The 13107-nt window shown below is 49.6% G+C and overlaps 2 protein-coding genes across 3 annotated transcripts in view; both read left to right on the top strand.

Annotated features, from left to right (window-relative positions):
• The first annotated feature begins 1091 nt into the window (after positions 1 to 1091).
• On the top strand, positions 1092 to 10751 carry LOC113204895 (neurogenic locus Notch protein). 2 transcript variants are annotated; one of them, XM_052272100.1, is made up of 12 exons: positions 1092 to 1177; positions 1266 to 1448; positions 1657 to 3549; positions 3646 to 4214; positions 4329 to 4527; positions 4615 to 6071; positions 6162 to 6491; positions 6797 to 7042; positions 7134 to 7362; positions 7451 to 7674; positions 7758 to 7959; positions 8070 to 10751. In XM_052272100.1, the coding sequence occupies exons 2-12, from the start codon at positions 1442 to 1444 to the stop codon at positions 8747 to 8749; spliced, it is 6036 nt and encodes a 2011-aa protein (XP_052128060.1). In that variant the 5' UTR covers positions 1092 to 1177; positions 1266 to 1441; the 3' UTR covers positions 8750 to 10751. The 2 variants fall into 2 exon arrangements, with proteins under 2 accessions (XP_052128060.1, XP_052128061.1); XM_052272101.1 differs by having other exon boundaries at positions 1095 to 1177; positions 7469 to 7674.
• Positions 10752 to 11344: 593 nt separating this feature from the next.
• The window catches only part of LOC113204901 (myosin regulatory light chain sqh), a gene marked incomplete in the record, with an annotated part of 8549 nt that continues 6786 nt past the window's right edge, over positions 11345 to 13107 (top strand). The window contains 4 exon segments of the mRNA XM_026420278.2: positions 11345 to 11493; positions 12101 to 12304; positions 12421 to 12650; positions 12731 to 13107. Coding sequence (XP_026276063.1) covers positions 12115 to 12304; positions 12421 to 12650; positions 12731 to 12835 — 525 coding nt within the window.

Genomic DNA, 13107 nt, shown 5'->3' with positions numbered 1-13107 from the left:
GGCGGGGCGGGGCGGGCTCACAGGCGGCATAATAAGACACTGCGCCAGCCCAGCGGCCTGCGCCTGTGCCCGTCACGATCGGTCACGGGCGGCGGGTCGGGCAGGGGCGGCAGCAGGGCGCAAGGGTGCCTCGATGCGACCGATCGGCAGTCACGGGCTCGGGAGGACTACACAACAACCTGCGCCCGCCGCCGCTCGCTTGCTCGGGTGGAAACGGTCTCCGCTCGGCTCGGCCGGGGCCGGACCCGCCGCGGGCCAGGGGGCGGAGAGAAGAGGACGACCGGTTTGGGTCGACGCTGCTGCGCCGCCAGGCCAACAACGGGGCGGGCTGCGCGGCCAAAGGCAGCCGTAGGCTTGCGAGCGTATTAAATGATCGGAAAAAGCTCGGCCGTAGCGCGTGCTCCGAGAAAGGCAAAGGAAACGGACGACAAACTTCGCTAATTCGTTTCTCACGGACGGACGGTCGGGTCGGTCGGGACCAGTCGCGGCCATAGCGTCCTGCGCGGGCCCCGGGGCGGCGGCGGCGCGGCGGGCACTGCGCCGAGGGGAGAAAAAATACACATAAAAACTGAACGACAATCTGTGCGGTGACGGACGGGTCGCGATGAAGGATGTGTCATGATGGACGGCCGCTCCAATCGTGTGTGTGTGTCTGTGTGTGTGGCGGGGCGGCAGCGCGGTCCTGCACGCGCGCAGGCGAAGAGGCCATGTAGGGCGGGCATCGGGAACCCTCTGCCTGCGCCGCGATGCAGCCACTCGTCCCGGTAGGGCCGCCACAGGGCCGCCGCCGCCGCCGCGGGGCGCGCAGCAGCAGCAGCAGCGCATTTCCAACCGACCGACCGCGAGGCAAGCGAAATGTGATCGAGGGTGCGCGCCTGGCATTGTGTGTGCTCCGCGGGCTCCGCGTCGCGTCCGCAGAGCCTAGCCGTGTGCGAGCGCGGGCCGCGGGCCGCGGGGCCGGGGCGGGACGGGCATGCACGCTATTAAAAGGGCCATTAACTTATCTGTCGCTGTGATCGCCGCGCCGGGCGCCCAGTGAGCACCAGCGAGTGTGCCACGCCACGGGCAGGGGCCGTCATGGCCGGCCGCGAGGGCTCCATGAAGTGCGTCATGGCGAGCCGTTTGTAGGGCGGCGGCGCGCGATCGCGTTGTTGTTGCGCTCATCTGTATCGCTTTGGTGTGTGTTTTTCTCCTTGCTCCTGCACCCTCGAGACCTTTCTTAATACTAACGACGCCGTGTTTCTCTCTCTGTCTGCCCCACACAGGTTCGCCCTGCGAGCACGACGGCATCTGCGTCAACACGCCGGGCTCGTTCGCCTGCAACTGCACCCAGGGCTTCACCGGGCCGCGCTGCGAGACGAACGTCAACGAGTGCGAGTCGCACCCCTGCCAGAACGACGGCTCGTGCCTCGACGACCCCGGCACCTTCCGCTGCGTCTGCATGCCAGGTGAGATATACACTAGTGTTCGACGGCTCGCCTTGCGATCGAGACGAAGCCTGCGCGTTATTTTCCTCGTTGTTTTGATGTTGGAAGTTTTGAAGCGGCGACGAGGCGGGCGGGCAGGCGCGGGGTAGGCCACCCGCCTGCCCGCCGCGCGCTCCGCCCCGCCGTGTTGCCTACCCCACTGACCGCCGGCGTCCCTTCTGCCCCGCAGGCTTCACCGGCACGCAGTGCGAGGTCGACATCGACGAGTGCCAGTCGGACCCCTGCATGAACGGCGGCATCTGCAACGACATGATCAACGGCTTCCGGTGCGTCTGCCCCAACGGCTTCACGGGCGCGCGCTGCCAGACCAACATCGACGACTGCAAGTCCTCGCCGTGCCGCAACGGCGGCATCTGCTACGACGCCGTGGCCGGCTACACGTGCGACTGCCCGCCGGGCTTCACGGGCTCCAACTGCGAGGTCAACATCAACGACTGCCAGAGCTCGCCGTGTCACCGCGGCGAGTGCATCGACGGCGAGAACTCGTTCACCTGCCAGTGCCACCCGGGCTTCACCGGCTACCTGTGCCAGACGCAGATGAACGAGTGCGAGTCCAACCCGTGCCAGTTCGGCGGCCACTGCGAGGACCTCATCAACGGCTACCAGTGCCGCTGCCGCCCGGGCACGTCCGGCCCCAACTGCGAGATCAACGTGAACGAGTGCTACAGCAACCCGTGCCGCAACGGCGCCAAGTGCGTGGACGGCATCAACCGCTACTCGTGCGACTGCGTGCCCGGCTTCACGGGCAACCACTGCGAGACCAACATCAACGAGTGCGCCAGCAACCCGTGCGCCAACGGCGGCGTGTGCGTCGACATGGTCGGTACGTTCCGCTGCGAGTGCCCGCGGGGCTACTACGACGCGCGCTGCCTCAGCGACGTGGACGAGTGCGCCAGCAACCCGTGCCTCAACGGCGGTACCTGCGAGGACGGCGTCAACCAGTTCATCTGCCACTGCCCGCGCGGCTACGGCGGCAAGCGCTGCGAGCAGGACCTGGACGAGTGCGCCAGCAACCCTTGCCAGCACGGCGGCACCTGCAGCGACCACCTCAACGCTTACAGCTGCGCCTGTGTCCCCGGCTACTCCGGCACCAACTGCGAGACCAACATCAACGAGTGCGCCAGCAGCCCGTGTGCCAACGGTGGCTCCTGCATCGACCTGGTGAACGCGTACAAGTGCGTGTGCGAGCTGCCCTACACTGGCCGCGACTGTCTGCAGCGCCTCGACCCCTGCTCGCCCAACCGCTGCCGCCACGGAGCCCGCTGCACGCCGTCCGCCAACTACATGGACTTCGCGTGCATGTGCGACGTGGGGTACTCGGGGCGCCTCTGCGACGAGGACGTGGACGAGTGCGCCGTGTCCGCGCCGTGCCGCAACGGCGCCACCTGCCAGAACACCAACGGTTCGTACGTCTGCCTGTGCACCAAGGGCTTCGAGGGCCAGGACTGCCTCACCAACACGGACGACTGCGCCACCTTCCCCTGCCAGAACGGCGGCACCTGCCTGGACGGCATCGGCGACTACAACTGCCTCTGCGTTGACGGCTTCACCGGAAAGCACTGCGAAGTGGACGTGGACGAGTGCGCAAGCAACCCCTGCCGCAACGGCGCGACCTGCAACCAGTACGTCAACTCGTACACGTGCACCTGCCCGCTCGGCTTCTCCGGCACCAACTGCCAAACGAACGACGAGGACTGCACCGAGTCGAGCTGCATGAACGGAGGCAAGTGCGTCGACGGCATCAACTCGTACACGTGCCACTGCCAGCCGGGCTACACGGGCTCCAACTGCCAGTACCGCATCGACGAGTGCGACTCGAACCCCTGCCTCAACGGCGGCACCTGCAACGATCACATCAAGTACTACACCTGCCACTGCCCCTACGGCTACACGGGCAAGCACTGCGAGTCGTACGTGGACTGGTGCGCCAGCTTACCGTGCGAAAACGGTGCAACTTGTCGCCAGGACAAGAACCACTACCAGTGCCTGTGTGGCCCCGGATGGACCGGCAAGGTCTGCGACGTAGAGATGGTCTCCTGCAACGACGCTGCAATCCGGAAAGGTCAGTTATCTTAATTCGAGTGTCCATGCTTTGTTTGATTCTATCTCATATTGCAAGCACTGTATTAATATACCCAATTTTCTCATGTTTATCCAGGTGTACAAGCTGACCGTCTTTGCAATAATGGTACCTGTGAAAACATTGGAAACAGTCATCGTTGCCACTGTCTGGATGGCTATGCTGGAAGCTACTGTCAAACAGAAATCAACGAGTGTGAATCTGCTCCATGTCAGAATGGTGCCACTTGTCGTGATCTAGTAGGATCTTACAGTTGCCAGTGTGCTAAAGGTTTCCAAGGGCAGAATTGTGAGCTGAACGTGGATGACTGTCGGCCCAACCCTTGTCAGAATGGAGGCACATGCCATGATTTTATCAACAAGTTCCGCTGCAGCTGTCCACCAGGAACTTTGGGCATTATTTGTGAAATCAATCTTGACGATTGCCTGCCTGGTGCCTGCCACAACAACGGTACCTGTGTGGATAAAGTGGGCGGGTTTGAATGTAGGTGCCCACCAGGCTTTGTTGGTCCACGTTGTGAGGGTGACATCAATGAGTGTTTGTCCAGCCCATGTTCAGAGGTTGGCACTCAAGATTGTGTGCAACTTGTCAACAATTATGCATGCAACTGTAAGCCAGGCTACATGGGACGCCATTGTGAAGCAAAGGTCAGTGTTTACTGCTCAAGTTTGCTGTGGTTATATGAGTTTTGTTCAATGTTTTTTTTTGTTTGGTTTTTTGTTCTTGAAAACTAATTTGCTATTATTTATTTGTCAATCCAGGTTAACTTCTGTGGAAGTTCTCCATGCCAAAATGGTGGAGTGTGTAGACAACATCAAACTGGTCACACTTGTCAGTGTCCGGATGGTTATTCAGGCATGAACTGTGAATTCTTTGGGTATGACTGTGACTCCAATCCCTGTCAAAATGGTGGAGTCTGTCGTGCAGATGGTAGAGGATATGTTTGTCAGTGTTTGCCAGGTAGGATTTCCTTCAGACATTAATTAATTGCCGCAATCAAAAGGTTTCCCCCAATCATTGCTTAATTTTGAAAATTTCTATTCACAGGATCAACTGGACACCACTGTGAAGTAGACAACCGCAATGAATGTGAGAGCAACCCTTGTCAAAATGGTGGAGCCTGTCAAGATTACATTGGAGACTACTTGTGTGAATGTCCTCGTTTCTGGGCTGGTAAAAACTGTGAGAAGTACGATTCCAAGTTTGCTGGAGGAATCTATCGTATTGGAAAGCCCAAAGTATCCAGTTTGGACCTGGAAATTGAACAGGCCAAGTGTGTTGCTAATGGTTGCGAAGAGAAGGCTGGTAACAGAAAATGTGATCAAGAATGCAATACATATGCCTGCCGGTTTGATGGAAATGACTGCTCACTTGGTATTGACCCATGGCGCAACTGCTCAACCCCAACAAGATGTTCTCAAGTATTTGCCAACAACCATTGTGATCCTATTTGCAACAATCCTGGCTGCTTGTTTGATGGCTATGATTGTGGACGGTTGTTTGAACCCTGCAGTCCTCTCTATGATGCCTTCTGTCAAAAACGATATGCCAATGGAATTTGTGATGAACGGTGCAACACTGCTGAGTGCAACTGGGATGGAATGGATTGTGAGAAGGATTCACCCAAACTAGCAGATGGTGCTTTCTCCATCATTCTGAGTATGGATATGCACTCCTTCCGCTCGAATCTTATTCCATTCTTGCGTCTACTGGGTCATGAGCTTCAGACAACTGTGAGAGTGAAGCAAGATGACATGGGCAATGATATGATTTATCCCTGGAACCTGCAGCCACTGGCAGGAGGCTCAAATATTCGGTCTGGAGTTATTGCGTACTTGGAGCTAGATAACAGGCGTTGTCTTTCATCTGAAGAGACAGAATGTTTTTCATCTGCCACTGAAGCTGCCGAGTTCCTTGCTGCCAAGGCTTCAAAGATGTCTTTATCCCAAGCTTTCCCTATTTATCAAGTACAGAGGATACCACCCGATGATGAAGATAACACTGGTGCTCCAACAAATGCTAAATATGTAATGGTGGGAGTGATGCTAGTAGCACTCAGTGGTCTGCTTATTGGAGTTTTGGTCACAGCCCAACGCAAGAGGGCTGCGGGCATCACTTGGTTCCCCGAAGGTTTCCTGCGTAACAACAGTGGACCACGTAGACGGTCCAGACGCCGAGGACCGGATGGCCAGGAAATGCGCAACCTCAGCAAACAGGCTTCGATGGGCTGCATTGACATGGAACTTCCCCCTCACGGCATGGGCGCTTCGTGTGGAAGCATGGGAGGAATGAGCAACATGATGGCTCAGAGCCACTGGTCTGATGACGAAAGTGACCTGCCGCCTCCCAAGAGAATGCGCGGTGCAGACATGGGCGGCGGCTACGCATCGGACCACACAGTTGTAACCGATTATGAGGAGGCTGAACCTCGAATGTGGTCCCAACAACACCTAGATGCTGCCGACATTCGCCGTCCTGATCCCGGCATTATGACTCCACCCTTGGTTAGTACATTTTTCCTCCACGTGTTCATCAACACTTTGTATTCCTACCTATTCGTTCCCTTGCTAACATCTTCCCTCCGCCCTTTTTAGGACAACACCTGTGATGTGGATGTGCGCGGGCCTTGCGGTATGACTCCTCTCATGGTGGCTGCTGTTCGTGGAGGCGGACTGGACACTGGCGAAGAGGAAGACGACGAGAACAGCTGCCAGGCCATTGCTGACTTGGTCGCCCAAGGTGCCGACCTCAACGCTGCCATGGACAAGACTGGCGAGTCCCCTCTGCACCTGGCGGCCAGGTACGCGCGGGCTGACGCTGCCAAAAGACTGCTGGACGCTGGCGCTGATGCCAACGCCCAGGACAACACTGGACGCACCCCTCTCCACGCTGCAGTGGCAGCAGATGCCATGGGAGTGTTCCAGGTGCGTATTTTGCGTCACAGCTGGTGCCCCCACAACGAACGTTCCCCGAGCTGACTTGGGGAAACATTTGGCTCCAAACGCTGTCTTGCCCCAGCCCTTGTTGGGTGTTCAGGGCGGGCCGCCGTCTCCACACAGCTGGCTGGCGGGTTAGCCTACCCTGCGCGTTGCAGGCGCTTCCACTGGCGTCGGGCGTCGAGTCGGCTAGGGAAATGTTCTTTGTGGAAACACCGCATTTGTGATTAAATGTAATCTTTTCTCCATTCCCAGAACACACATCTAAATATTGTATTTAAATACTTTTGCAGATCCTTCTCCGCAACCGCGCTACCAATCTGAACGCCCGTATGCATGATGGAACGACTCCGTTGATTCTCGCCGCTCGGCTTGCGATTGAGGGTATGGTGGAAGATCTCATCAACGCTGACGCTGATATCAACGCAGCCGACAACTCTGGCAAAACTGCTCTTCATTGGGCGGCTGCAGTCAATAATGTCGACGCTGTCAACATTTTGTTGGCACATGGTGCCAATAGAGATGCACAGGATGAGAAGGTAAAATACATTCCTCTGCTTTTGTGTGAGTTAAAGATTGGTTATTGAAAAACATCATTAATTTTGTAAAAACAATTCCATTGCCTTATAGGAAGAAACACCATTATTCCTGGCTGCCCGTGAAGGCAGTTATGAGGCAAGCAGAGCATTGCTGGACAACTTTGCTAATAGGGAAATCACAGATCACATGGACAGATTGCCAAGGGATGTGGCTAGTGAACGGTTACATCATGACATCGTGAGACTACTCAACGATCATGTACCTAGAAGTCCACACCCTGTTTCAGTTATTTCAAGTGGCCCATTAGTGGGTGCTGATGGTAAGTTCTACATTATGATTTTTTCTTTTAACTTTTCACCACACCTCTACTGCAGTTAAGTCCTAAGCTATTTCTGTTGTTAACACAGCTCTCCTTCCCTTCACAGCTTCTCCAGGACAGCATCCGCTTATCACCCAGCCAACTGTGATTGGGTCTAAACCTACCAAGTCAAAGAAGAGGCCAAAATCATCAATGCATGGCAATGGCCCTACAAATAATCCAACAAGTCCTGACATGGACAATAATAACGGCACAGCTGTTAGAAGGAAACCTAGTGTCAAGAAAAAGAAACCCAGTCCATCCCACAACATGGTCAGTAACTCACCCCTAAAAATAATTTTGGCTTTTGTTTTGATATTGCCAGTCTTGTAACTGGTATTTATTTCCTTCCACAGGACCAGGGAATTCGCAGTGTAGAGAGTGTACTAGCCTTGTCACCGGGGGAGTCCCCCGGCCTGCCAGACTATGAAAGTGGGCAGATCTACGGTAGTCTACTAAGCGGGCCGGTCAAGCAGCCGCCGAGCTATGAAGACAGCTTCAAACCTCTGCACCAGCTGGACCAGTTGGACCGAGCCGAAGCTTTAGATCACTACAGTGGTGAGTGTCTTTCCCCGTTTCGTCTGGAAACGAGAGTTCCTCACATGCCATTCCTTGGCATGATCTGCAAGCCACACCAACCGTCACTAACCCTTTATCTGTTATTCCAGGTCCCTACGGTCTGACCAACTTTCACGACCAGCAGACGACGCTCGGCCTGCCGCCCCACGGCCGCCAGGCGTCGCTCCCCCTGACGCTGGGCCAGCCGCAGCAGCTGCAGCTGCACCCCAACACGCTCTCGCCGCCCTACTCCAACAACCAGAGCCCGCCCCACAGTATTAACATGAGCCTGTCGCCCGGCAGCTACCTCAGCTCCCCCTCGCCCACCAAGTCACGACCGTCGCTGCCCACCTCGCCTACGCACTACGCGGCCATGCGCGCGGCGACGCACCAGAAGCATGGTGGCCCTACTGGCAACCAGCAACCGGTGAGCTTCGACTTCGAGCTGGGGGCGTACAGCCTACAGTCGCAGAGCCAGCAGCTGCAACAGCAGCAGCAACAGCAAAGTTTACAACAGCAACAGCAGCAGCAACAACAGGGTTCGAATTTTTACCCGCAGTACCTAACACCTCCCTCTCAGCACTCTGCTCACCTAGGGCCAGACGGAACGCCTCAGCACCAGCCGCAAATCCAGGCTCCTGAGAACTTCCCTACGCCCTCACCCGAGTCACCGTGGAACTGGTCCTCTTCCTCCCCCTTGTCCAACTCGGACTGGTCGGAGGGAATATCCAGTCCCAATGCGTGCCCGCAGTCCAGTCAACACCCCAAGTCTGAAGCTATTTATATCTAGGACTGATGTGATGATGTACTGAGATGTGCTGAGAACATGCCAAAGTAGAAAGACTTGTACAAACATGGAAAAGAGTGAAGCAGACACTCGACCTTTGCCATGAAGCATTTAGAATATTTTAATGAGAAAATTTTTAAGCCATGACTGAAAATGAAGACGACTAACAAAGACTGGCTCATGTATTCTCTCTTCCTTTCTGAAAAGGAATGTTGTATTTATTGATACATTTGAGTTAGTACTACTGCCATTTTAGTGCCTTTATGTATGTATGTTTTTCGGTGACCAATCCAATCCAAACAGTGCACCTATTAAAATTTTATCGTATCTATTTATTTTTGTTGTGTGCTAGTGAAAGTGCTCAATTGTTTTCTATGACAACCGACTTAGGTGCTTCTGCATACTAAAATGTAGTTAGCCTTTTTTTTAAATATCTTTTTTCTACTTTGTGTGCACCATAAGACAGCATTATTGTAGGTTGTAAATTATGACTTAATTATTACTTTTGTGCTCTCAGTTTTTTGGTGCATCAAGATCTCATTATTGTAACATACACATTGTTGGTCACAAAATTCAAATGCTGCCAAGAAGTGATCTTTTATATGTTTGGAGGTGTGTTCTTGTGCTGGCTGTTGGACTAATGTCATTATATAACTCATCCAGGATATACATCATTGTACGAGTTATTTGTTAAAAGAATCTTTTTTATAAATTGCCATTTTGTAAATATATATATCTTTTTACTTAAATGTACAAAGTATTTAGTACGTATTTAGCCTATATGTGAAAAATGTTTGTGTTATGTGTCAAATACATAGTCCCTTGCTTTATTGTTTGTGACAATGAAGTGTGGCAATTACCTGCATTTCTGTACATATGAAGCAAAATCCACACCTTTTGCACTTTGTGATTTTTAAATGAATGGTATCTTTCTCCATAGACATTGGATGCATGCCTGCAGAGTCATTTGTGCTGTTTTTTCTGTGTTTGGGCTAATTTTTTTGAAAATTTATCAGTTGGTCCACTCATATTGTCTTACATATTTGTATGCATGCTATTTATTCTGGTTAGTTGTAATACAATAATGAATTCCCAAATTTTGATATGAGTGATAAATTTAATTTTGAATGCTCAGGTTTGAGTAAAGTACAAATCATATCAAAAGTTTTTGTTCTTTAGTGACTATTCACCTGCCTCTTCTTTTCCAGGAAGAGACCTGACTGACGTGATGGTTTTATTCTTTCATGCTCTTTATTGAAAGTGTAACTCTTATAAACATTTGATTATGCAGTGCTAATTGTGACCCATTTTCTCATCACCAACACCCCCTGAAAAAAGATTGTTTTGTTTTTTTGATTTGTGTTAATTGAATACTCCTTACTGAATCTCTGTTAATTTTCATAGACCAATTATGTAAAAGAACTGATTTCTTTTGTACAGAAAGATACTGTACCAATCTGTCATGTCATGAACATGTTTGTAAATTATTTACTTTGTGATAAATATTGTTAGAAAGTTATTTAGACTTCTATTATAATGTAATGTACAATATGGTATCACCAACATTTGTGATTAAATGGAGGCAGGTAAGTGGAAGAGGTGACTTTCCAGTTTCTGAAAATTGTGTGATTGTATCTACCTATATGTGCCTGCTAAGGCTAATTAATTTTACTTTTCAAAAGATTTTGGTATGAAATAATGATCAGAAACCCTTTTCTGGTCAGTAAAGTTATTACTATTCAGTGATATCCTTATTTTTGATAGAGTAATTTCTGGGTTTTCACTTATTCATAATTATCTGCCTGCAATGAGTGGTGATCTAACTAATAACATCAGGGAAAATTTGAATGTCATCTTTACCCCTGGGACCATGATCAATTTGTAAAAACAACTGATATTATATTTTCCTAGATAGTGATGTGGTAAAGCAACCCTGAAGATTCAGGCAAAGCTATGGAAAGTAGTTTTTAGCCAATCAATCAATAAATCAGTGTATTTGTACTTACTTATTGTCTTTTTTTCCAACCCCACTCACACACGTTGTATAGACAAAATCATTGTTATGGAGCTAGAACATGTCACAGCATTACATTATATTTCAGCACCACCACCACCTTAGTCCTTTCTTAAACAGTAATAAATTGCCTTTGGCTCATTGATAAATTTATCACTTCAAGTTTCAAGTGTGGCATGATCACTATGTGGTCACTACGTAGTACTTCCCTTTGAGGAAGATGAATCGCGCCGCAAGTCCTAGATGTCTTAAAAACAAAGTGAAATTCCAATGTCAAAGTCTTACCAGTAAAACGAGTGAAACATCGAGAGAGGCCCGTACGAGAGGGAAATTAGTGACGTCATTCTCAGAGGAGAAATGACTCCTTATTGGGAGTCTCCATGGTGTCTCGTGTTGCCTTATAAGGGATTCTCGACCGAAACCCCCTAGTCCCCACCCTGTACCCCATTACGATGGCTGCAGCAGATCAGAGACTTTAAACGAGAATTAAAAGTTCTGAACGTAGTACTTCGCCATCCGTAGGCGTATAGCTCTCGATAGAACCCCCAAAATGTCGTGAACTTTCTTTGAATTTTGTCGTTACTCCCCATCTGGCGCTCGGCGTTGACCTACATCCTACATATCAGCCCACCAGAGTGCGCTAGCGGCGGGGTGTGGTTGGGCATTTGTTTGTGCTTGTGAGTGAATCATTCGTGAGGTATCCGCTCAGTACGTTCGTCCCAGACACCGAAAGGTGAGATTTTCGTTATTTGACGCAAATTAATCGGTTTTCTAGTGTTTGTGAGCACAGATTTGTGTCATGGTTTTTGAGATACACCTAGAACTTAGAGCAGAATCCGTTATTTTTGAATCCAAAGTCTCTAAGTCTTACCAGTGTTTGATCCCATAACCAGCAGATGTTCCCAGCCTTTGTGTTATTTAAAGAAAGTAACCCCTGATAAATGTATTTGACGGTTTATTGAACATTGCTATGGCTTTTATTTTAAAAATTCCATGTTTAGATTCTATTATTTCTGTGGTAAATATGCAGGATTCTAATCGCCCATTGAGTTCTGACACATCATTTGTCAGGCTTTGCCTTTCTTGTTTTAAAACAACAAAAAATAAAAAGTTTTATCTGCTTTTGTCTCCTGCTACCGTTACTGGAATGTGTTTTTTTAGTATACTGATTACCGTGTCCATGCTCTCTCTGTATTACGTCATTTTTATTTCAAAGTTAAATTTGTTAGGTTAGTCATGTTTACGGAGATGACATACAAATTTAACTGTTTCAAGTAAACGTCTGTTATTATCTTTAAAGTTTTCACTTAACAATATTTCTGATTTTTTCCTTGATCCAGAAACAGAACCAAAGATGTCGTCCAGAAAGACTGCAACCCGTCGGGCTACCACCAAGAAGCGCGCCCAGCGTGCCACTTCCAATGTCTTTGCTATGTTTGATCAGGCACAGATTCAGGAATTCAAAGAAGCTTTCAATATGATTGACCAGAACCGAGATGGTTTTGTTGACAAAGAAGATCTTCATGATATGCTGGCATCTCTTGGTATGTATAGCTCTTTTATGCTAATTATCGCCGATTTTTATCATTATATTCAATTCTGCTTGCAGACTCTTTTCTATGATCTATTTTAAAAATATATTTCTATCTCTTTTACACAGGCAAGAACCCTACTGATGATTATTTAGATCAGATGATGAATGAAGCTCCTGGCCCTATAAACTTCACCATGTTTTTAACTCTCTTTGGTGAGCGGCTTCAGGGCACTGACCCCGAGGATGTTATCAAGAATGCCTTCGGCTGCTTTGATGAAGAGAATCAAGGTGTCATTCATGAAGAACGTCTCCGGGAACTGTTAATCAGTATGGGTGACCGTTTTTCAGATGAAGATGTAAGTAAAACATTTTACATATTATCCCCAAATATTCTCTTGTATTTCACATTAATTTACAATTTTCCCAATTATTTTAGGTGGATGAAATGTACCGAGAGGCTCCTATTAAGGGTGGCATGTTTGACTACATTGAATTCACAAGGATTTTGAAGCATGGAGCTAAAGACAAGGATGAGCAGTAAGCAGTCTCTCCTGTTGAAGAATTAGGTTGTGGTTTGGTGAGATTCATCATGTGCCTTTGTAATATTTCACATTTGTTACACTTGTGGGAAATATTAAGAGCTCAGATTACTTAAAATTTTGTTCTTTGACATCTAGCCACCATTTCTGTTATACTTTCTACAATCGTCATTAGTTACTTTTTCTTATATCTTTCAAAAGAGAGTTTAGTAGATTGGGTGAAGCATTATTTTGGTGAATTTGTTTTCATTTAAGGGGAAAGCTAATTATTTAT

The sequence above is a fragment of the Frankliniella occidentalis genome, unplaced genomic scaffold, assembly GCF_000697945.3.
Source record: "Frankliniella occidentalis isolate FOCC.00 unplaced genomic scaffold, Focc_3.1 Scaffold187, whole genome shotgun sequence".
In the NCBI taxonomy this organism is placed as follows: domain Eukaryota; kingdom Metazoa; phylum Arthropoda; class Insecta; order Thysanoptera; family Thripidae; genus Frankliniella; species Frankliniella occidentalis.
Note: the sequence above shows the minus strand (reverse complement) of the source record. Positions and strands in the feature narration are given on the sequence as shown.

Coding starts and splice junctions, on each gene's coding strand:
- LOC113204895 (XM_052272100.1), top strand. Junction 4,215..4,328: donor GACGCCATTGTGAAGCAAAG/GTCAGTGTTTAC, acceptor TTGTCAATCCAG/GTTAACTTCTGTGGAAGTTC. Junction 6,492..6,796: donor ATGCCATGGGAGTGTTCCAG/GTGCGTATTTTG, acceptor ATACTTTTGCAG/ATCCTTCTCCGCAACCGCGC.